The sequence below is a fragment of the Planococcus citri genome, chromosome 1, assembly GCF_950023065.1.
Source record: "Planococcus citri chromosome 1, ihPlaCitr1.1, whole genome shotgun sequence".
Classification (NCBI taxonomy): Eukaryota; Metazoa; Arthropoda; class Insecta; order Hemiptera; family Pseudococcidae; genus Planococcus; species Planococcus citri.
Genome location: NC_088677.1, coordinates 33,509,607 through 33,533,024, shown reverse-complemented (window position 1 = coordinate 33,533,024; position 23,418 = coordinate 33,509,607). Strand labels below are relative to the sequence as shown.

Genomic DNA, 23,418 nt, shown 5'->3' with positions numbered 1-23,418 from the left:
AATTATCAAAGTGAGACAACACACCTGAATCGATATAAGTATTATATCGGTGATGAATTCAATAAAAGACAGAATTTTAAAAAAACGGCGAACTGATTTCGCAAATCTATTAATGCAGGTACCTATTGCAAATTTACGGCAAACTAAGCATGCAAATTCATTAACATCGAGCCAAAGGTGAATTTCGTTCATTTTTTCCCACGAGTTTCTATAGAGAAAGTCCTCCAGAATCAGGGGAGGGGCATGTAATTTTCATGCATTTGAGATTTCTTACAAAACAACTGAGCTTTACAGGCTCATCTCAACATAAGTTGAACTTGAAACAATATTTTGTTCCCTGAGTTTTGAAGAAAATTGACTGAAATTTCAAAATCAGTGGATGCAATTTAACAAGCACAAAATTAGAAGTAGGTACCTAATTAGAAAATGTAAAATTACTGTTCATAATTTTTATGAATGAAAGTAATTATTTCATTTCTACTGCTTCCAAATTACTATGAAATGTTTCTCAGTGTTCATGATTGCGTTCGTGAATTTTGTGGATTGTAACATGATGAAAAATTACACTTTTTAGTCAAGTGCTTCCAAAAAAGAAAAAAGACTAACAGTCATCTGACATGATTTTGAAACACAATCCGCGTCACACTGACTTTTGAAAACTTTCAACAACTTGACATTTTTTTTAAAATCAATTTCCAATATTGAGACAGTAATGTAGGTGTATCACAATAGGTAGGTAGGTATTTGGTTTGACTTTTACATACTTGACAAAAATCCGATTGCAATATTTTTTCATCTCATTAAATTCCAAAAAATATGGCCAATTTCCCACATTTAGAGTACATACCTAAGCCCGACGGTAAATTTTTATCCATTTTACAAAATTTGTAATTTTTCATTGGGAACTTACCTACTGATAATTTCTTAGTAATTTACTGGTAATTTTTTGGTAATTTACAGGCAATTTTTTGGCGAATTACTGGTAATTTATTGGTAAATTACTGGTAATTTATTGATAAATTATTGGTAATTTATTGGTAAATTATTGGTAATTTATTGGTAAATTACAGGTAATTTTTTGGTAAGTGACTGGTAATTTTTTTAGCGAATTATTGGTATTTATTGACGATTTTTGGGTAAATTACATACTAGTAATTTCTTGGTAAATTACTGGTAATTTTTTTTGGCGAATTACTGGTAATTTTTTGGTAAATCACTGGTCTAAGTTTTTGGCAAATTACTGGTAATTTTTTTGTAAATCACGGGTAATTTATTGGTAAATTACTGGTAATTTTTTGGTAAATTACTGGTAATTTTTTGGTAAATTACTGGTAATTTTTTGGTAAATTACTGGTAATTTTTTGGTAAATTACTGGTAATTTTTTGGTAAATTACTGGTAATTTTTTGGTAAATTACTGGTAATTTTTTGGTAAATTACTGGTAATTTTTTGGTAAATTACTGGTAATTTTTTGGTAAATTACTGGTAATTTTTTGGTAAATTACTGGTAATTTTTTGGTAAATTACTGGTAATTTTTTGGTAAATTACTGGTAATTTTTTGGTAAATTACTGGTAATTTTTTGGTAAATTACTGGTAATTTTGTGGTAAAGTATTGGTAATTTTTTTGTAAGCTACCTACAAATACAGGTAATTTTTTGTGAATCGTCGGATTAGGCTTACTAGTAACTGTTTGCAAATTACTGGTAGTGGTAGTGGTAATTTGTTGCAAATTTTGTGGTAATTTTTTTAAATTACAAACTGGTAATTTTTGGTGAATTGTCACTTATATAAGTAGTAATTTTGATGGACTTCTTGTAATTTTTCTTAAGTTACTAGGTAGTCATCACTGGTCAAACGGACGTCGACACTTGAAAATATGGGGAAAAATTATGAAATTCCCAATATTAGGTGATTTCTGATAGGTATAGGTATCTTAGGTACATAGCTACCTATAATAAGTGTAACAATGTGCAATATTTTGCTTTGACTTTCAATCGAACTTTGAAAAAAAATGACCAATTCTGGACACTTCCAGTTGGGTACCATCATTGAAGTACATATTTTTTAGATATAGAATCTGACCTTTGAGAATTTGGAAAAAAATTAATTAATTGCTAAAACCACATCAAACTTTTAAGAACGACTTTTTGACATTTCGTCAGGGTTTTGAAACCGGGAGAAAATCTTGTTGAATGTCAGACATTTTGTTAAACTTTTGAAACTTGGAAAAGATGATGTACCTTAAGTTCCTATAGTTGGTATTTCATAATCAAGTTTCAAGCGAAAATCATAAGTAGGTATCTATGAATTAAAACTTTTTCTGCAGAGGAAATTTTACCTTTACTTTTTTATCGATTATCGAATAATTTTCACAAATTTTCGAGTTCTCGCCTATTTTTAAAACTCTTCGATGATAAGATTGAGAAAATGCAACTGTTGAGTAAGAGGATTTCATTTATTATCAAATTTTCCTGAAAACACTAGACGTAATAAGCTACGAGTGCAAGAATATTTTTACGTAACTTTCAAGTGAATTAAAAAAAAGGGAAAGGAAGAGCGACCCAGGCCTGTCTTCATTTCATTTACCCAAACGAAAAAAATATCTCACCCAAATTAACACAAATAAACATATCTATTTTAGTAAGTGGTTCCTATAAATTTCAAAAATAACTTTAAAATCACTCAATTTTGTATATCGCAGAAGAAAGCGTAGATACTATAGGTACACCTCGTACTCGAGGAAAAAATTAAATACTGTTTCGGTGTCGTAATCACACAAATCGATTTTCGAAAAAACTTGTACCTCTTCAAGAAGGTGCTTAACAGGTGCACACGCGCTAAAGTTGTTATCCTTCGTATTTGCAGTATTACTCGAAACGACCTGTTTTTGGATGAGATGAGAGAACTTGCCGGTAAAAATCGATTATGCAAATACAAACCAACATTTTTTTTGGCAATAATTTGTCATATGTTTTTATAATGTTAAATAGATGCTTTATATCACGTGTACCTACTTCTTTTGTCGAATACCTGTAGGTATATCGAAATTAAAATTACTTAAACCATTCATTTTTAATAAAGGAAAAAAAATACCTACGAGGATTTTACCTTGAGCGCAAAAACGCGAAAACATCCAAAAGCGTAGATGGCCAAAAGGCACAAAAGAGAGCCGAGAAAAAAATTTAAAACGTGTTTTTTATAACGCTTATTTTTTCTCTCATTTTCGTTGTTTTAATAAAATTTTAGCGTTGTTTCCTCGAGCGACGTTCTTTTTTTTTCTCGTTTTATTATAGGTATTCGAATTTAAAAATAGGTAAATTTTTTAAACCTCGTAGAATTTGCGTTTCGTGTTTATAAAGATACGAATCTCTACAAATGAAGTTTTTCCTAAAAGTAATTTTATTACTGGGGGTAGCGGTAAAAAAAGATGAAAAATTTAAAAGAGGAGGCACTCTACTTGACATATATCTGCAGGCGTGAAATGATGTTTTTATGGGGGAATATCGCGAATGAAAGGGTGTTATGTTTTTATTATATTTTTCAGTATAGTTTGAAAAAAATTAAACTTCTTTTATTACGGGGTAGGTAAATTTCAAATCTATTAAGTATAGCTTCATTGAACACAATTTTTTATGGTCATAGCGATCCGAATCCATGTGTTTGATTTGTTTATATATCCATACACTATACACACGCATTTCATGTAGCGATATTTTTCTAGCAGATTTCACAATGTGGCTTTATGGATGACGAGAGAAAAAACTCAACGCTTCATAAAAGTTCACTTATAGTACGTATTTTCCCAGTTAGAACAAAAGTTGCCCCTCTTTTTTATTATTAAATTGTTCAAGTTTCCCTTTCATTTGCAACAGTTTGGAGTGAGTTTAATGCTTCATGCAATATCGCTTTTGTTTGGTATTGATATACTTTAAGTATGCTACAGTAAATTACGTTTTGACGGAAATCCAACTTCAGCCATGTTAACGCTTTCATTGATTAAGTCTTAGTTACTTATACTTTGTACTTCGACGTCAGTCATTATTACTATTATTATTTTCATAACTTTAAAACCGGTGTGAACGGAATTAATTTTCTATCTATAATTTTATAAATCCATCAAAATAAATTAGGTACCTATAGATGAAAATTTCATCTAAAAAAAAAAGAAGGAAAGTTTTGAACTTTGTGTTTGAAAAAATAAAAAATAAATAAAAACTTAGAATCGATTGAGAAAGGCATTTTTAAATGAAAATTGCATTCGTTTCGTAAATAAATGTCCATATTGAGTACCATTTTACGTGTGCGGTGTGATTTTTTTTAATTTTTACTAATGAGTTTCTCATAGTTATATGGTCACGTTCTGTTTTTGTTCCCAAAAAACATTGATTCTGATTGAAAGACAGGGATGCGAAAACTGAAAAATAACATTTTTAGTTTACATTATTTAATTTTCAGTTTTGCAGTTCAGTTTCAGTTTTGGGTTTTTCATTCAAGTTCTAGTTTTGTCATCATTTTCAGTAAAAAAAAATCAAAAATTAAAATTTTAAAAGCACTGGAAAATGTTGTAAAATTTACGGCGAACAGGGTATGCAACATTATGAACATGTTAGCTATCAACTTGCATTCGAAAATGGAAGGCAGAGATTCTAGCTCATTTTTCTCAACAATGACTCCTTTTTTAAAATCAATAACATCGCCAATGTTTGAATGTTTCTCATTCGACCTCTCTCCACGAAACGGCGACTCGAATAAAAAATCTCACCTCTAAAGCCTCTTAAAAACTTTAAAATAAACTTACTCGTACAATATTAATTCGAATACACAATAAGACATTTGAAAATTTTCGGATTTTCTGACTTCTGAAAAGTCCAACTGATATTTGAAAATTCGCAGACGAAGTTCACCCTGAATAATTAATAAGCTTTAAGCGTCTGATACAAATTTACCATCGAAATTCGCTCAACCATTTTCTAAAAGCCAAGAAATTTCAATTTTTTTTTCAACTAGTTGAGATGCTTACGAGATCTATTTACCTACATTAATTATTTTTCAACGTAGTATAAGCATTAACTTTGCAGCAAAAACCTGAGAATTACCTACGAAAGATGAAAGATGTGGAAAACGGGAGAGAAAAGTCAAACTAAAATTAATGAATTAAAATTTCAACTCGACTCGAGCTTACTTGTTTTGAAACTTGTTCGGCACCATGTGGTAGGTAGTGTTTTTGCATCAAATTGGGTGCCAATAGTTGCCTGAAAAATGAAAAATTACATTAGGTTAATATGTACTTGGTACATATAATGAAATTATCCTATCAATCAAGTATAGAGAAGGGTATCTTATATGACATTTAAATCAAAAATTAATAAATAAAAAGTAAATATAGACCCTTCGGCATTTAAATACATTTAATTTCCCGACACAAAAAAAGAAACATTTTTAAGAACCCCTGAAATGAATTTTTTTCAAATTAAACATGTGTCTAGAATTTCCTTTTAAAAATTATCCATCCACCGAATTGCATCAAATTACACTTCGCACCCCAAGTGTATAGTTTGAAATGCAATAGAGGCGACTGGCAAATACACGTATCCTGCAGATTACATCCTTAATTGAATACGAAAAATTCTCATTTTCGAAATCAATACCGTCTGCATTAAATTACATTTGCGACGAATCAGCAGAATTCATGCTCGCATTAATTTTATCGATGAAACCTTTGAAGTGACAATTTGTCGTAGGATGGAAACTAAAATAAATAAATAAATAAATTATAACGTCTACTTACGTGTTCAGTTCTAAATCCAATCGAAATTTATGGCTGAAAGCTTTTATAAGTAAGGAAGTACGATGATAATGCTTCCCCATCTGTAAACAATACAAATCACCAAGAAATATAGTTTGTTTTTTCAACCGTGGTAAAAGAAAATTACATAAGGTTCTGTTTGCGTAGCAATTTCAAAAGTTCAGGTGAAATGGTAATAAATAGTGCATTTTAGACAATCGTATGAATTATACGTGTACAAATTATGGTTAGTTATTGCAGTAGGTAGGTATTCTTATCATGTTTTTAAACAAACGATTTTTAATCGTTAAATCAGCAATTAAAACCAGTTTAATAGGGAAGTGGCAGAAGGCGAATGTGGTAAATTTCCCCTTTCCCAGATCGGATGAATTAAAAATTCCTAGTTAAAAACATAATTATGTAGGTAAGTAGTATGGTATTTGAGTCGATTTCTAGGCAGATTCGGCGCTGCTGAGTGTGTTTCTTTGACCAATATTTTAAGGGACGAAATCGAAAATTTTCTATTCGTAGGAAAATTTTTTAGATTGACAAGAACGACTGAATCGTGTCTTAAGCTAACTCATGGATTCAAATTTGATCATATCGAGCCATTCTGCTTCCACAATTGTGTCTCTTGGTAGGGTCCAAGATTGTGAAAAAAGAAAATTTCAATCGAAAATTGCAATTTTACTCCTTTCATCGTTATGGAAAGGTTAGAAATGACTTAGCTATCTGAAAATTGTATTTTGACCTCTCTGGGGGTTCTGACCATACGAGATGCACATTTCATTCTTTCATTCAGTTGTGTCCTTTGTTTAAAAAAGGTCGATTTCAAGTCAAGAGCAAATGGTTATTGTCATCAACCTTGGCCAGCCGAAAAAATTACGACATTAAAAATTTTATATGTTTGTGTTTTTGCTTTTAAAAATTGTACTTTTATCAGGAAAAATAATTTTCCGAGTATTCAAAATTGAAACATCAAACATAGCAGCTAAAATTTTGGTAAAACGAGAGATTTGAAACATGCCCTTTCCCGAAATAGGTACAAATTTCGATGAAATTGGACTCGGCTACCTCACCTCAAGTGGTTCCTTTGTTAATAAACGCTTTACATATTATTGTTCGTGAAATTATACACTGCTGGAGTGGAGTAAGTATTATCAGATTTCAAGAAAATTAACAATATCGTTCTCTCTCTCTCTTCACTCTTCCAAAGTACCTACCTATATCTAAATGATGGTTTTCTTAGATGTTATGCGGATAGGTAGACCTTTTAATAAGCCTATACCTATCTACCCAAATTGTAACCTAATCGCAGGAAGTGAAATCAAAACTTTATAGCCGAATTAATAGAATAGCCTAACAAGAAGGTAAAGGTATTAAGAGGACATTACCAACGTAGTTCTCATGAAATGACACCTTTTATCTCGCATCCCAATTCGCAAAAATATAAAAAACATAGCGTAGAAAATATGCCAAAAATACAAACGTTTCAACAGCGCAGGGTATGGAAATAAAAAATTATTTGGGAAAAAAATAAATTCCGAGTAAATAATGAATTTCGATATCGGATAGAGCGCCAAAAAAGCATGTTTTTAGGGAAAAGATTTAAAATTAGGGTTCCAAATCATACTTCGGTAAATTCATGAGAACTGGATTAATTTCGAAAATATTTATGATTGCTATAGGGAAAATTGTAAAATGGTATAGCGAAGAGGAAACAACGAGCCAAATATAAGAACAACATTTACGGTTTGTTTGGGAAATTTCAGACATTGTATTTTATGCATTTAGTAACTAGATACTCTATTTATAGATCAATATACGTACGTTATATGTACGTACCTATACTTTGTTTACCTTGCAGCACGATTCATTTAATACTTATTCGTCTCATAAAAAAATGTATTCTATATTATGCACCCTTATTTTTTATACAAAAGTATATTTTTCTTGTTTTAAAACGAAGTACTATGTAGGTATATACCTAGTTATTGTTATTATTGTTCCGGTAGGTAACACGAGATTCAATTTACCGTAGTGTTGGAGGTACGCGAAAAGTACATAATAATTTTTAAAACAAAGTTTTATTCGAACAAGAAAAACGAAGGAAAATATTTTCATTGATCACCGGGGTTTGTTTATTATTTCATAATGTTTTGAATGATTGCAAAAATATCGTGTTACAATGTACTCATTTCACCATAGTCATTTATTATCACAGTTTCGAAGAAAAGGGTCTGTCCAAAGTGCGTACATATACGAGTAGGTATCTTGCTACCTTCCTAAGTTATACACGATTATATATTCCTGTATCTTATACAAATATATGCATTCTTACCTTTGAAAAAAAAAAATACATGTACCAAGTAAGCACAATAACTTAAACTTTGCCTTATTTACATATAATGGGGAAAAAATCCGATTAAAAAAAGCTTTCGAGTCAAGACAAATATTATTAGTCGTATTACGTTGAGAAAAAAGATACATTACACGCAGATAAGACGAGTTTTTCAAATACACGAAAGTTGAATTTATTCGGCTGCGAACTTTTCACCAAGGTTTTTATCGTTTGACGGCTGCTATGTAAAAAGCCAAAGGGTCAACTAATTGTCCAGGACGCGACGATGTTTCACAGTGAAATATTTGTCAAGCTGCACTCGAGTAAAAGTTTTGAAAAGCTTTTTCAAGGGGATCTCCATTAAACGAATCAAGGAAAAAACAATCTAGATTGTACATTATTTCAATTTCCATCGTCGAAGAAATTTACTTCGTAATTCAAATCGTGTAAAAACTAAATACGAATGGTAACAGTTTTAAAAACTGCGAGAAAAATACTCGAATTGTTCGCCGTTTTGCTCGAAAGACTCGGGCAAAAAGTAACACGGTAGTGGAATTTTTACTCTGCTGAATATTTTTCTCGTTGGATGTATTAGGGAGGAAAAAAATAGAGGGAAAAAGTCACCTCGTGCGATATAAACATACAACCATGCGACAAATTAATACAAATGCTATTGAAATTCATACATGCATCGGCAGCTGCTTAGCGTTAAGTACATTTCAAGTATAACGAAATACCCCGGTGAATCTCTAGCTCTTTTACCCGTCACAGCGCAAACGACGTTCTGCATTAAAAATTCCTCATAAAAAATTTCAACTTGGCATTCAAATTGATGTAAACTTAAACTTCCAAGTTCGGGGAATTCGTTTCCCTCCGGATATGCGTTTTCACGATGCGTCAATTTTATTAAACATTTCCGTTTATCGTTGAAAAATTTTCTACTTGGGTACTGAAATGATAGTCATTGAAGGATTTTTCTCTTCTTTTTTTCAAAACTATCTTGTGGTGAAAAAATACTCGTAGATGGGTGCAATGAACATCAAAACTTTGCGAGTAAAAGGAATAGACCTGAATTACACTATAAAGCAATAAGTATCTGATAAATTTTATCGTTATTCAATTTTTTTTTGTTTCATTCATTTCCTTATGAGTACGCTTGAACTGTTATTCTTAAACGACTCTCACAAATATGTAATGTGAATAAATGATCGTTCTTTTGAAGATGTTTCTTTGACAGTCACTTCTTCTATCTCTCTCATTTTTTTTATATTTATAATGTATATTAATACCACAAATACATCAAACTTTTGTGTAGGTACCTACGTATATATAGCGAGTAAAATGTTCGTGTTTTTTTTTTAAACATACGTAGGCACAAGTATACGAGGTACTATACCAGTACCGCAATAAATCTAAAAAAATTTATTATATAGGTATCTAACTGATACGTATGGGTAGGTATACATATATTACATCAATCATAAGAAAAAGGCTTTCTCGATTTTCCATCGCATCTTTCGAAAAGAAACCAAGAAAAAAGCAGCATCCAAGCCAAACCTAAATCAAAGAAGGCAATTTTCAAATCGAAATGCATTTCGTATATACTTTTCGTCGAAACGTGTAATTTCATAATAAATTTAAACATTGAACTAAGTAATACCTCGAAATGAATGGCGCTCTTTGGGTAAATACGTATAGCATCGTATCGATACAAAAATTCTATCCTTTCAGAATCTATTCACTTTCAATAACCTGTGAGACTACATATCTCGTTTTCGGAGAAAATTCTTCAATGTTGTTTGTGGGGTTTTCAATAATTCATCGTTTGCGAATCATCTTATGTAGGTAAGGATCAATTACAGTGGTCCTCAGAAATGTTTAATTTTTTTTAATGAAATATTCTATAACTTGCACCGAGGTAGTTGAGATATGTAGGTAGAAATTTCTCGAATTTGTCTCGAGTGATTCGTGCTCTAGTTCAAATACCAACAGATATGGGTTTCGAAAATTTCAAACTGAGTTGCTGGAATTAGTTTGGACACGAATTCTTAATCGGTGAGTCGACCAAAAGACGAGTCAGGGGTTCCTAAAATAGCACGATTCTATTTTTAATAAATAAAAATTGAGAATACAATGGAGAAAAAAACTCCGAATTTGATTTAAATTCAGTTAATGGGGTAGTTGAAAGTCTTTTATGATGAATAAAAGTAGGTACATTGTGATGAGAAAACAAATTCGACCAAAATTTAATCACTTAAGGTCGAAAAAATCGTAAGAGAACTAGGTATTATTCGTATTTTTGAAGGTCTTCCATTTAAATAGGAAATTTCAAAAAAAAAATATATCACATAGGTGAGCAAAATATATTTTTGTCATAGTAATAGCATCTCTGAAAGAACTCAATAAAATTAACGTTGTAACAAAAGAGTGTATTTTTGAGAAGATACTTTTGAAAAAGTTTCAAAAAAGTTTCACAAATAGCATCGAACACACCTACAAATTTGAAAACATTTGACTGGAAACTATAGAAGATGAAAACTTTAAGCGAAATTCCAATTTCACCTGATCAGTTCAGAAAATTGACCATATCTGAGCAGATTTGATTAGATCTGATCAGGCATGCAATTATTTGAACTGATAAAATCAATTCTCACCAGTGGGAAGCGATCAGACGTGATTACATTCTACAATTACATACTAGTAAATGTGATCACACCTGGTTAGACATGTTTTTAGTACCTACATCTCACCAGGACTGAACAGATCTAATCATATCTGGTCAGGTCCATTCGGATCCGGGAATGTCCGGATTTGATCAGATCTCATCTGGTCTGATCAAAATCAGATTTATTCAGATCTGGCCAGATGCAATCAGGTTTCTCCTATTGCATCGTATCAAGTCTGAACAGATTTTGATTCGATTGAGTCAGGTCTAATTGGATCTGCGGAATGCCCGGATCTGATCACACCTGACAAGATCCAATCATTTTTCTCTGGGACGTTTGATCAGATCTGAATAAATCCGATCCAAACATTCTCTCCTAGATCAAATCTGGTCTGACTAGATTCAATTAGTTCGTTCAGATTATTGTTTGGATCTGGTCAGATGGACTCTGGTTCTGGTCAAATAAAATTGAATGGGGGGGGGGGTAATAAGATCAATGCCAATCTGATTTGATCAAATCAATCGTCAGGTCTCCTCAAATCTGATAGCTCAGAGCAGATCTTATCTGATCAAAACTGTGATTTGATCTGATGATATCAGATTCAATCATTTTCCGCGGGGATCTTATTGGAAATTTTTGAAAATGTAGATACATCAATTTTCTTTTCTTTAATGTGTTGCTAATTAGCTTGGTTTATATTTTAGAGATACCTCCTTGAGCGATATTAATTCCAACTGAATTCTTAGTTCACTAAAAGAAAACGTATTTGAAAATGTAAAGAGAAACATGGCATCAGTAATATGGAAAATCTTTGTTTTACCATCAATAATCATGTGACGATAGGGTAGACAATTACATATTAATCAAATTCTATTTGAAGAGTGATATTCCAAAACTCGCTTTGTCCATTTTCACAACTTTTCAGGAGAGAGGAAAAACAGTTTCCCTTTAAACGGGTAAATTGGCTTTTTAGGCGAGTTTAGCACTTTATTTGGGTGGATTTATGATGTAGGAGTGTAGGTATACATTTCATCCACTAAATACTGCTGAAAAAAATTTCAATAAAAATGAACAAAGCGCGTTTTGGAACATTATTTTTTTAAAATTTTTTATTGAATTGGCTATTTAGGTGAGTTTAACACCTCATTTTGGTAGGTTGATGATGTAGGAATGTGAGTTAATAGTTCATCTACCAGGTACCACTGAAAACCCAACTTTGATAAAAATGGACAAAGCGAGTTTTGGAATATCACTCTTCATTTGTTCGTCGCAATTTCATTTTAAAAACTGTGCCTATTTGAGATAATTTCGCCATATGATTACCTATACCACGATGTAAAAATAATGAAACCAAATGCGCTTCAAATGTGCATGTAACCTTAAATATACATTATATTTTTTTCACGGCGCAATGCATCAGTATATGTGTACCTAAGTACAATCCTTACATTGCATATCCGAAACACGCGCAAGCACTATATTTCTGATAAATAATATATAAAAAAGCCCGCATATAAATGAAGTAAAAGAATTCGTTTTTTTCTACGTCTAGCAAGCATCCATAAAATGGAATTCTGTTTGTAAATACACTTATCGGTACAAATTTTTCAGTTTTGAACAAAACGTATACTGTACTTACTACCTACTAACCATACCTACTCGTAAATTCCTTAAACCAGAAAATAACTATTACAATAAGTACCGGACCGATATTTAAATAATTGTATGTAGGTACCTTACGGTAAATATATGTATGTATATTGTACTATCAAAAATTAGGTATGTACCTATCAATTTCACCAAAAGTTTGATGAAATGAAAGCCAAAAATAATTTTCAAGTTTTTTATCATACAACGTACTTAACTTACCTACAGCCTAATTTTTAATTTGACTTTTTGAAATAGTTAAAATGCTCTAAAAAAAAAATAGGGGACCAACTAAGTAAATTTTCCCAAAAAAAAACTCGGATTTAAAAAATTACGAAAAATTCCAAAATGATAAAATTAAACTTTCATTTTTTCACCAGTGTAATCTCGTTCACAAATCAGACATTAATCAAAAGATAGATATACCATGCAGAGGTACCTTCTTCTATTCACGCAGTATCGCACGATGACTGGAAATTACACAGACAGATATAAATTGCCAGTGATTATACAGATGGTAAAAAACCAAGCGAGTGCATTGAGAATTCGCGCGAAAGCACGGCAAACCTAACACTTTTGAAAAAATTCGCCATTTTATAAGTTGAACGACTATTAACAATAAACCGTTGAAATTTTACGACATATATTTACTTAATGGAAGAATCGATTCGATCGTTTATTTCGCGAAATTGTTCGTTTTTAATTTTTAGTTTCGGCAAGGTCAAAGAATCTCCTCAATCCAAAGTACACAAAACTGTTGACGGTTATTTCGTATTTACATGTCTACTGTGATTTTCAATTCAATGTAGTGCCTGAAACGCCGAGTGGAATTTAATAAACGTGAGCAAATATTGAAATTCTCGAAGCTGTGGAAACTTTTATCATAATAAAATAACTTAAAATCAAACTAAACTTTAGTTGTATATTTATTTCTCTTTTTGACGTTGATTTGAATTTTGAATAAAAACTTTAATAAAACGTTTTCTCGTTGATTTTACACTATTTACAATTATAAAAATGTATGCAATACTTTTCTTATCTGAGAAGATGTTTTTTTATGCAAGCGTTTTCTTTTTCTTTATAAAATATATAGGCTACGAAGGTATACCTACTATACCTATCTATCTATTCATAAGCATCGGAAAATATAACGATAGAAAGAAATACATATGCAGAAACTATCATTACGATATTTTTAATCTCTCTAGAAATAATTGAACATAAAAACATTTGTTCTGTATACTCCACCTACTAAAGTAAGATCGTTTTTAAAGCGGAATGAAATTCAATATTTTTTTCCATTCTTATAAATAATATTTTACACATGCCGCGGATATACTATGTATGTACTTGAAGTTATCGTCTAAACAATATTTTTCTTGTTTTATGGATTTCATTCGCAGGTGCTCTGATAAATTTAGATTTTACATGAACAAACAATAGAAACTGAATGAAATAATGTGTTCCTAAAATAGGAGAATTTATATGGAAACCACACGTTGAATTGCAAGGGTATCAAATGTTATTGAAGAGATAAGGAATCGAATCAGAAAATTGAGCAAAAATTTGGACTTATAATTTCTGAAAATATGACACATAGTAGGTCTAGATATGTAATGCACTATGTATATTTTTCTATATTCAGAATTTCTCTGAGCTTGAGAACTACATAAAAGGGCTACTTAATCGAAAAATTAAATGAGAATAGACCAAAAACAATGTTAGGATAGGTCGTTTTAAATCAGAAATTGAAATTAGATTTACCTACTCAAAATTCATATTTTAAGGTGGCTCAACTTTTCACAAGAAAAATATAAAAAATGAAAGCTGCTGCTTGAAAATACGTATTACGTAGAGCATCTTCCCCACAGAAAAATGATAGGATCTTAACAAGTCTGGTAAGATCCGGACATTCCATGGATTCAATTTGGCAGATCTGATCAGGTCAACATTTTGATCGGACTAGATCAGATCCAAACAAGGGAGGCTTGATTGGATTGATCAGTGCCAAATTTTTAAATCATCGTACATACCTTTCAACAATGTTTTACTTTTTATGAAAAGTTGAGCTTTTGCCTAGTAAGTTCAATTTTAAATTATTAGAATTTTAATTACTGATTTTGAATGTTAAATAGGTAGGTATTTTCTTTAAAACTCCGTCAACGGATTTGCTCCAAGACTATCCAATCTGGAGATATGAGCTTCAAAGTTTAGATCTCATCATTTTCCCCTGAGATATAAGGTACCTAATATGGTACATACATATTTTATTTAAAAAGAAAAAACACGATTCATTTCCAGGAGAAATTGATTTGATCCGAATCCGATCAGATCCAAACAGTAATTAGGACAAACTAATTGAATCTATAGTCAGACCAGATTTGATCTAAGGTGAACGATGAAGAATGTAGGTAGTAGGTAGCTAGGTATCCAATTAACTGAGAGTGAGTAAAAGTAACCATGTATTACAAACACGAGCAAGCCTTCGTTAAAAATACTAACCAACGCTTTCTTATTTTTTTTTTTTTAGTTTTTTTTAGTTGTTCTCTCCCTTGAGACAGAAAAAAATTAAATTTTTTCCATCCCCCTGAGAAAATAAAAACCGAAAATAAACAAAAGTCATTCTCTTCTTTTTTTTATACGTATGTTTTTGCAAAGATTTTTATTGCATGCATAATAAAAAATATCTCGTGATGGAAAGGTTGGAGAGTTACATGTGTGTCATGTCTTATATCTGCTTTTTCTTACACTAGTATTATTTAGTTACGATATAAAACATATAAATTTTTCTTTTGTTTTTTGCAACAGCAAATTTGGTATCAACTAATCACTTCCCAGCTGGCAAAGAATTAGCTGCGCTACTAGTAGCGTATGGTAGCACCGCTACTATTACTAACACATTCACAAATTTTCAAGTAAAATACGTTATTACTTGCACTGTTGTAGTATGAGAAGTGGCGGTGAAATTGGTAGTATATAGCTGTGCTCACTACCATGGCGTAATATGTCATGCTACCACTGCACTACTAGCAGTGCAGCTATCTCTGCTGCTATTCACCCAGCTAGAAGCGCTGTTGCTTAAGCGCTGCTAATCACGCTGCTAGCGGCAACAATGGGTGCGTTTAGCAGCACTCACCATCAAAGAAAAAAAAGACTCGCTACGGAAGCGCAACTAGTAGTGCAGCTGTCTATGCTTCCACTCACGCTATGGTAGTGAATGCCGCTTTGCGCTACCAATCACCCAGCTAGAAGCGCGAATAGAAGCGTACAGCGGCATCGCACCTCTAAATAATTTAGCGGCATCTGCAGTAGTGCAGCTAGTAGTGCAGCTAACTGCACTTCCATTCACGCTACTGCCGACAAATTCCTTTTAGTTGGACACTTGGACTGTTCACGATCGCGAAGGAGTAAATCACAAAGGCCCCCCCTTTCCCCTCCATTTGACTTCCTGTTACTCACCCTAATAATGGAATTCTATTCAGTTTTTTTTTAAACCTATGTTTGTAAGATACAAACACGTAGACAGACAACAGACTGTGTCTTTTTCAGATTTTGTTGAAATGCTTACATTAGTATTAGTACATAACACATAGGTATACGTAGGTACATAAACGTGGATGAGCATTGGCAAGCTATTGAAAACATGTGCAGGTAACAATGCGTTGAAATCACATTGTTTTCAGTCAGGTAGGGTATTGTACACTATACAGGTATATTGCAAAGATTTATTCGACGATTTTTGGAAGAAGACTTTGAAAATACCTATACCTACTACTGAGAAAATTTCAGATGAAAAAAATTGCAGTGTCATTGGCCTACATGTAAAATTAAAATATCAGCAAATGATTTTTTTTTATTGCATGAGTGAAATGTTCGTTGATGTTAGTCTGAGTGTAACACTGGATATCAAAAATCATCAAATTTTCTGGACCGAATCCTCAAAAAAGTAGAATGAAGCATTTAAAAATCAAAAATATAAATTTGTGTACAGTAAACTTTGAACAATAATCTGTCTGATAAAGTTATTATTTTTTTAACCTAATGTTGAAGGCAATATTGAAAAGTGAAAACTATTTCTATATAGGCTTTCAAAAATACCAAGGATCACTTAAAACTGATATTTTTTGTAACGAACTTTTCAGCTTTAGTCCTCATTTTACTTAGACCAATTCACTTTTCTATTCCAAAATTAATTTTTTTTGAAAATTACGTATTGTTCAAATTTTTAAAACCTGTATCTAAATCAGCCAAATTAAATTTTTACACCTAAAATGATGCAGTTTCAGTTTTTGAATTGATATAAATTTTTAAAAATGTTGCCCTTGCTTCGCTTATGCCAATGTTGCTTTTCTATTTCAAAATTGAAATTTTTTAGAAAATGCAGCTAAAACAAATAATTTTTAATTCCTCAAACTAGCGATTAACTATCACGAGATTTCGCTCTTGCTTTGCTTCTGATAGTTTACTTTTCGTTTTGACAATTGAAATTTTTATTGAATCTTTGAATTTTTACAAAATTTCATCAAACGGAGATGGAAAGTCGAAATTCATTTTGCAAACTAATTTCAATACGCTACGAAGTCGACTGCTGGTGGATTTCAAGTTGTTTTGGAGCCTCCAGTGACTTTTTGAAAGGTCGTATGGAGTTTTTTGGAAAATTGAAATTTCCAAAAAGTAGCTTTCCATCTCCATAGATGCTGAAGTCGTCTTCAGAGAGTGTTAAAATTGGAGTGTGGAGTAAATTTCAGCTTTTCATCTCCATTTGATGAAATGTTGTAAAAATTCAAAATTTAAAAAATCTAGTGGAGGCTCCAGAATTTTTGAAAAATCGCTGGAGGCTCCAAAACGATTTGAAATTTACCTGCAGTACTTTGTAGCGCATTGAAATTAGTTTGCAGGAAAAATTTCTGCTTTCCAACTCCATTTTGATGAAATTTTGTGGAAATTTTGATTTCAAACATTTTCTGGAGGCTCCAAAACTGCTCAAAACGGTTTGAAACAGTTTCCAATCGATTTGGCATGTCGAAAATATGGTATATTCCAAATTTTAGCTTTCTTGGTCAGTTAGGTAAAATTTTGATTTTTCCCCTCATTTTTGGCCTGCATTTGATTTTTAAAAATTCACCAAAAATCGAAAAATGCACTTTAGCACTTGAAATTTTGACAGGTGAAAAATTTTTGCCTGATCTTTCGATCTACCTTTGAAAGGTTTAAAAAATTTTGTGCAAGGCCTATGTTGGAACGCAAAATCTGCGATTTCGGCTGATCTGTCAATCAAACTGTCCCCCATTTTGTAAGTAGGGCCACTTTTTTTTTAGTACAAGGGCTAGAAATGTTCCTCAGAACTTCCCCTTTAAGAAAAAAGTTGTCCCAAAGGATCGACCGGGGGGAGGGGGTGCAATAATTCTTGAGCGGGCTCCCCGACGTGCAAGATAAGTACTGAGGTACAAACTTGAATGCTAAATTTTAGATTTACGAATTTTCATCGTAATTATTCTGATCTCGTTTTCGCACTTTACTATTCCGATAATTCAACATTTTTTTTAAAAAGTTACCAAGATTTATTCATTTTTTCATTTTTTTCAAATTCGTTCATTTTTTTTAGTTTTTATGGAAATTTTTTGATAATTTCGAAATTTTCTTTGGGGGGACGGTGTCCCCCTAAGTCCCCCCACAAAAAAAGCCCTGTGTATGAGAACTAAACTTGCATTTACCTTCATTCTTATTTTGTAACCATGTTTCGAGCCTACAAGCACTCATATCGCAAGCATAAATGAATATACTGCCTTTACTGTCCATCTTGCAGACAGGTCTTCGTAGCTAAATGGTTAGGAATAGGTAGTTAGGAACGAAAGGTCGCAGGTTCGAATCCCCCCTCAGGCATAGGAAATTTTCAGTGTAGAAAAAAATCCCTAATAATAGGCCTAGATGAGAGGATCCTGAAATAGGCCCTATAAATGCGATTAGAACTGTCCTACTATTTTTTAAAAATATTTGAAATTAAATTATTATAATAATTATTTTACACCAGCAACGCGCAGCATACACCTATAGTAATGCGTACAGCAGCGCGCATAGTAGCACCATGGTAGCGCATATGGTAATCGCTATAATAGCACATATAGCAGCGCTATGGTAGCACAAAGAGGAGTACATTTATATTAGCGCTATGGTAGCATGAACAGCAGTGCATAGCAGCACTATGGCTGTATACATAGGAGCACTATGGGAGTGCAAGATAAATGTATAGAGAATGCGGATACTTTTTAACCTTTGGTAGTGCACACCCTTACGTGCCACTAGGGTACACCTAGTAGCGTATGGTAGCGTAAATGGGTGCAAAACATAGCAGCACAGCTATGAAACCAGTTCGCGCGCTGCTATCCATGCTTCCGCAGCATGATTAGCAGCATTTCTTACAAATTAGCAGCACTTTGCCAGCTGGGTTCCTACGATTCAGCAGTTTTTCTACAATGCCTCTAATTTATTCAGAACTAATCCATGTCACCCTACACTTATTCTGAGCCACTCTGCGCCACTTGTCGTACAATGTTTTATGTTTTTTGATCATTCATTCATTTTATTTATTTACTTACTCAACAAACTACAGCAGCATTTGAAGTTCTATTATTGAAAAAACCCAAGTAAAATAATGATTACTCGACTTATATTTTATTAATCATATTTTTGTTTGAGAATAGTTCGCCGCGACTTATCTGTAAAGGAAGCAGACTCCAAAACGTAGGTAGGTACTCGTAGATATTATTTGAGTCGAAACGGAAAACGGAATAAATAACGAAAACTAAATAAAAAAAATATTCAATGTTTTTCAAAGATCAAATAAATTGTGATAAAAGCTTTCGCATGATAGTTGAATGTTCTGGCATATTGAATGAGCTACTACATATACTCTCGCGGGAACAACACATAGGAAAACTTTTATGAATACATTTCTACAATTCTTAAGTTTCTCTAAAGCTCTTATTTGCGTTGAAACAGGTATAATGAAATCAAACAATTTCAACTATTCGCTTTTTCTTCTTCTTGCAGCAGCATAATGAAAAATGCAACATCACGTACATAATCAACGGAAGCTTGTTTCTTATCTACTCGTACCTACTTATAAGTATGTATAGAATGGAATATTCTATACAGTTGGACAAATCAATAAATTTTTATACAATTACTTTCGTCATTATTCTGCTCTTTAACTGAATTGAATTTCTCAAACCGAGGACCTATCTTAGTTCGTCGAATGAAAAAAGAAAGTTGCAAGAATGAGTACCTACGTAGTAAGCATAGGTATACAATACCTACGTATACAAAACTGCTGGAAAATTGAAATCGCTATTCTCTTGTCAGCCATTAAATGGTAAGTACCTACCTATAATGGCATTAAACTACCACGTTAACAGGTTATATAAAGCAAAGATAATTTTGTTGATTTCTTTTCCCTTAGGTGCAATGAGAATGAAAAGATTACCTAATTTATGATATTCTAGCGTAATTTTTATACAGAACATATCGCTGTGTGCAGATGTACACCTTCTAGAACTATTTTCCAACTTCCACCAGCCTTATCTCACGGTTTATTAAATAACTATAAATATGAAATACCTTCACATCGTGATTTTTATTTTTTTTTATCGCTAAAGAATAAAGATGCGATGTTTTATTGTAGCTGACGCATTTTCCTTGATGGCAGGCCTACAAGCTACACAGTATGCTTCGTATTCAATCAATATTATGTTTGATTTTAGTCTCCACTAACGAGGCAATGTTTCCTGTATAACTCGCAGTCACCTATTTGACCCGAATTTTTTTTGCCATTGGTTAGAAGATCCATTGGTACCTACTGAATATCGAAAGTTTTTTCCTACATATTTTTCTGATTACGTTTTCATCGACTTTACTCGATAAACTGAGTTAAAATTGATGTGGAATATTCATCATTTTTATGTACATATCATAGTTTGTTTGTTCCAAGATACATATTTCAACTCTTTGAAGATAGGTGATGCTATTCTTAATTTTCAAAGCCATTCAAAACTATAGATACAAAAATTTAATTTTTTTTCATTTTTATTTTAATATAACTAAGTTACGTGTAAGAAAAACACAATTAATGCAAAACATTGAAAAAACGTATGATTTTGGTTTTAAAACCATTATTAAAAAATGATGAATCTCATAAATCACATTTTTTTTTAGAAACTTCCCGCAATTTCTTTCATAATATTACGTACCTATTTGAAGCAATTTTTGCAGTCATTTTCAACAATTTTTACCACATCTTAGGCATTTTTTTAGATTTTTTCTTTCAATTTTCGCAATATTAGCTTAACTTTGTCTGCTTATATGACATTTGAGTAATTTTCCAATATTTGTCTATTTTTTTATTTTTATTTTTGTTTTTTATCATGAGAAATGAAAAAACTGTAAAGAATAATTTTTTAAACACGTTCTTAAGAAAAAAAAAACAAACAAACAAAAACGAAAAAAATGTTCGTTAAAAAAAAACAAAAAAAAAACGTTACCTCACCGGAAAAAACCCTTATCGAGTATTCCACTCTGTTCTACTAAACTGACGTTACAATGTAATGGAAATCTACAAGCAAGGGAAAATTACTCTTGCCAAACTGTTAAATTTTTTCAATGGCCGAATTACAGTATACTTCAACCCGAAACGAAGATGAACGAAGAAAACTCGATCGAAATCAGATTTGTTTATAAAAAAACTTGCGTTAAAAACGTAATCACCGCATTATTTAAAACGTAGTTGGCGGAATTTCAGATTTGAGGTTTGAAAAAGGAGTAGGCAGGGTACCTAGCAACCCTAGCTATTTACCATACGTCTTAGAATTTCGTTTTTATTATTATTTCGAAAAAAAACACGTTTAGTAATTTTACCAATGGAAAGTTATAAATGATACAAGCGCTCGAGTTTGCTGTTTAGTATTTTTATAAGCTTTTCGTCGCTTCAATAAATTTATTCAAAGGAAGCTAAAGGACAGAAACGGTGAAAAATTTATAAAAGAGGTTTCTACAATAATAAACATGAAGAGTGTATTCTTTTTTGAACGGTAAATACCTATGCTTATTTCAAGTGAACTTTATAACAAAAAGATGAAATTCTCTGAACGCAGAAAATCAAGTACATACCTATGGTGTAAAGCTATATTATGTACCTATTTATAGATGATACGATTAATTATTACCTATAAGAATCAAAAAGGCTACAGATTATTAATTTTTGAAAAGTTAGGTAGGTAAGTAGGTACCTACGTTGAAAATCATGCGTGATAATTTTCATACATATTAAACATTTTTGACTAATGAAAATGAAAATTCTTTCATTAAAAAAAAATTATAATCTTTTAATAATTGTTTTTGTTATAAATCTAAACCATAGGTGGTATATCTTGTACCTCTACATATACTTCTGTTACGTTAGTTCAGTTGACAATAAAATCTCTTTACACTAGTATACCTACTTATTCGATAAATTGTTTCTGAAAATTCTAGGCTTTTCTCAGTCACTGCGAATTTACTTTCATTATTTCAGTGAAAGTTCAAATTGTTTTTGGCATTTTCTTTACGCATGTATAAGAAGTTGTGTTATGGTGAATAACTAAGCGAAGACATCCGCAAAACTATGTTTTGAATAAATAATTTCATCCGAATTAAGATTGCTAGTACGAACAGAACGATGTTAATTCATTAAAATATTCAGAAAATTATAAAGATTAACTACGAATACCCATTTGTATATTATATGCGTTCCGTATTTACTTTACGATATCACGTAGACGTATAAAAGACGAATTTTTAAATTCAATGCAAAATTTGTATTTAGGTAGGTACATAGGTACTTACATTAATATACAAATACAAATGCTGTTTGAAATTTTATAATAGACTAGGGGGCTCTGCTCACGCCCTCGCTTCGCTTGGGCGCTCGACGTGACTGCTCGTTCCTCGGACAAAGCCCGAGGAACTCGCCTATTAAAAGCACACCACTCACTCCAATTGAATGCTCAACGTTAAAAAATACGAAAGCATCATCATTTTAATAATAATTTCTAGCTTCATAAGGCAGTATTCCATTTGCATAATCCTTGCATATGCAAGAATTTATTTTTTGGGTGCGCACATCTCGTCTGGTCACTGGTATAACGACATGCATTGCGATGCGTTGTCGCGTACGTTGGTTGTGATGTGTGTGCTTGTGTGGGTGTGTAAGTGCATGCATTCTCTTAACGGATTTTTGTTTTAAAATACCTTAAAAAAACTATCAAAATTGCACGATCTAATAAACTTTTTGCTAATCTGTTTTCACCATGTTAATGTACATGAAATTTTGAACATTTCCCTCACTTGCAGTACCCATCTAGAATATTTAGTTTTCAAGATAATTCAATTCAAATTTGGATTCGAAATAGCTCAAAAACTAAAAACCCTAGAAGAGTAATGTAAGCGAGGGAAATGTTCAGAATTCAATGCTCTTCAAAATGAGATATTAACCACTTTTCTAGCTTTTTTCGTTCTTGATATATTTGAGAATAATCAAAAGAACGGCAAGAAAGAACAACCCATTTCAACTGAACATTTGGGCCCTTTAAAATTTTTGCCCCGCGTTTTTTCAATATTCTAGAGATAAGACGTTAAGCTGTCGATTAAAAAAAAAATTAGCTCTCTATGTGCCATAGATCAGGCTGGGAATTTTTTTTCTGATTTTTCGGGTATTTTTGGGGTATTTATTTTTCTTGCAGCTTTATATGTAGTAAGTACAGAGATAGGTACGTGCATATCTGATTTTGATATGAATGATCATTGATCAGAATTGACAGTCGCGAAATATGATTGTGAGAAAAGGTTGCCTGTTAGGCTATTTCAACCTATTGAGCACAAAATCCAGCAGTAATTTTTCCAAAATTCAACGTTTAATGCAAGAAAATGTCATAAAATAATTTAAGA

General features: G+C 32.0%; 1 protein-coding gene across 9 annotated transcripts in view; it reads right to left on the bottom strand.

Annotated features, from left to right (window-relative positions):
• Positions 1 to 23,418, bottom strand: part of mmd (mind-meld) — a 158,270-nt gene that overhangs the window by 49,967 nt on the left and 84,885 nt on the right. For all 9 annotated transcript variants that reach the window (XM_065344029.1, XM_065344024.1, XM_065344020.1 and 6 more), the window contains exons 4-5: positions 5,791 to 5,870; positions 5,185 to 5,254 (exon numbers count right to left, since the gene is read on the bottom strand). In XM_065344029.1, coding sequence (XP_065200101.1) covers positions 5,185 to 5,254; positions 5,791 to 5,870 — 150 coding nt within the window. The remainder of the gene's footprint in view (positions 1 to 5,184; positions 5,255 to 5,790; positions 5,871 to 23,418) is intronic.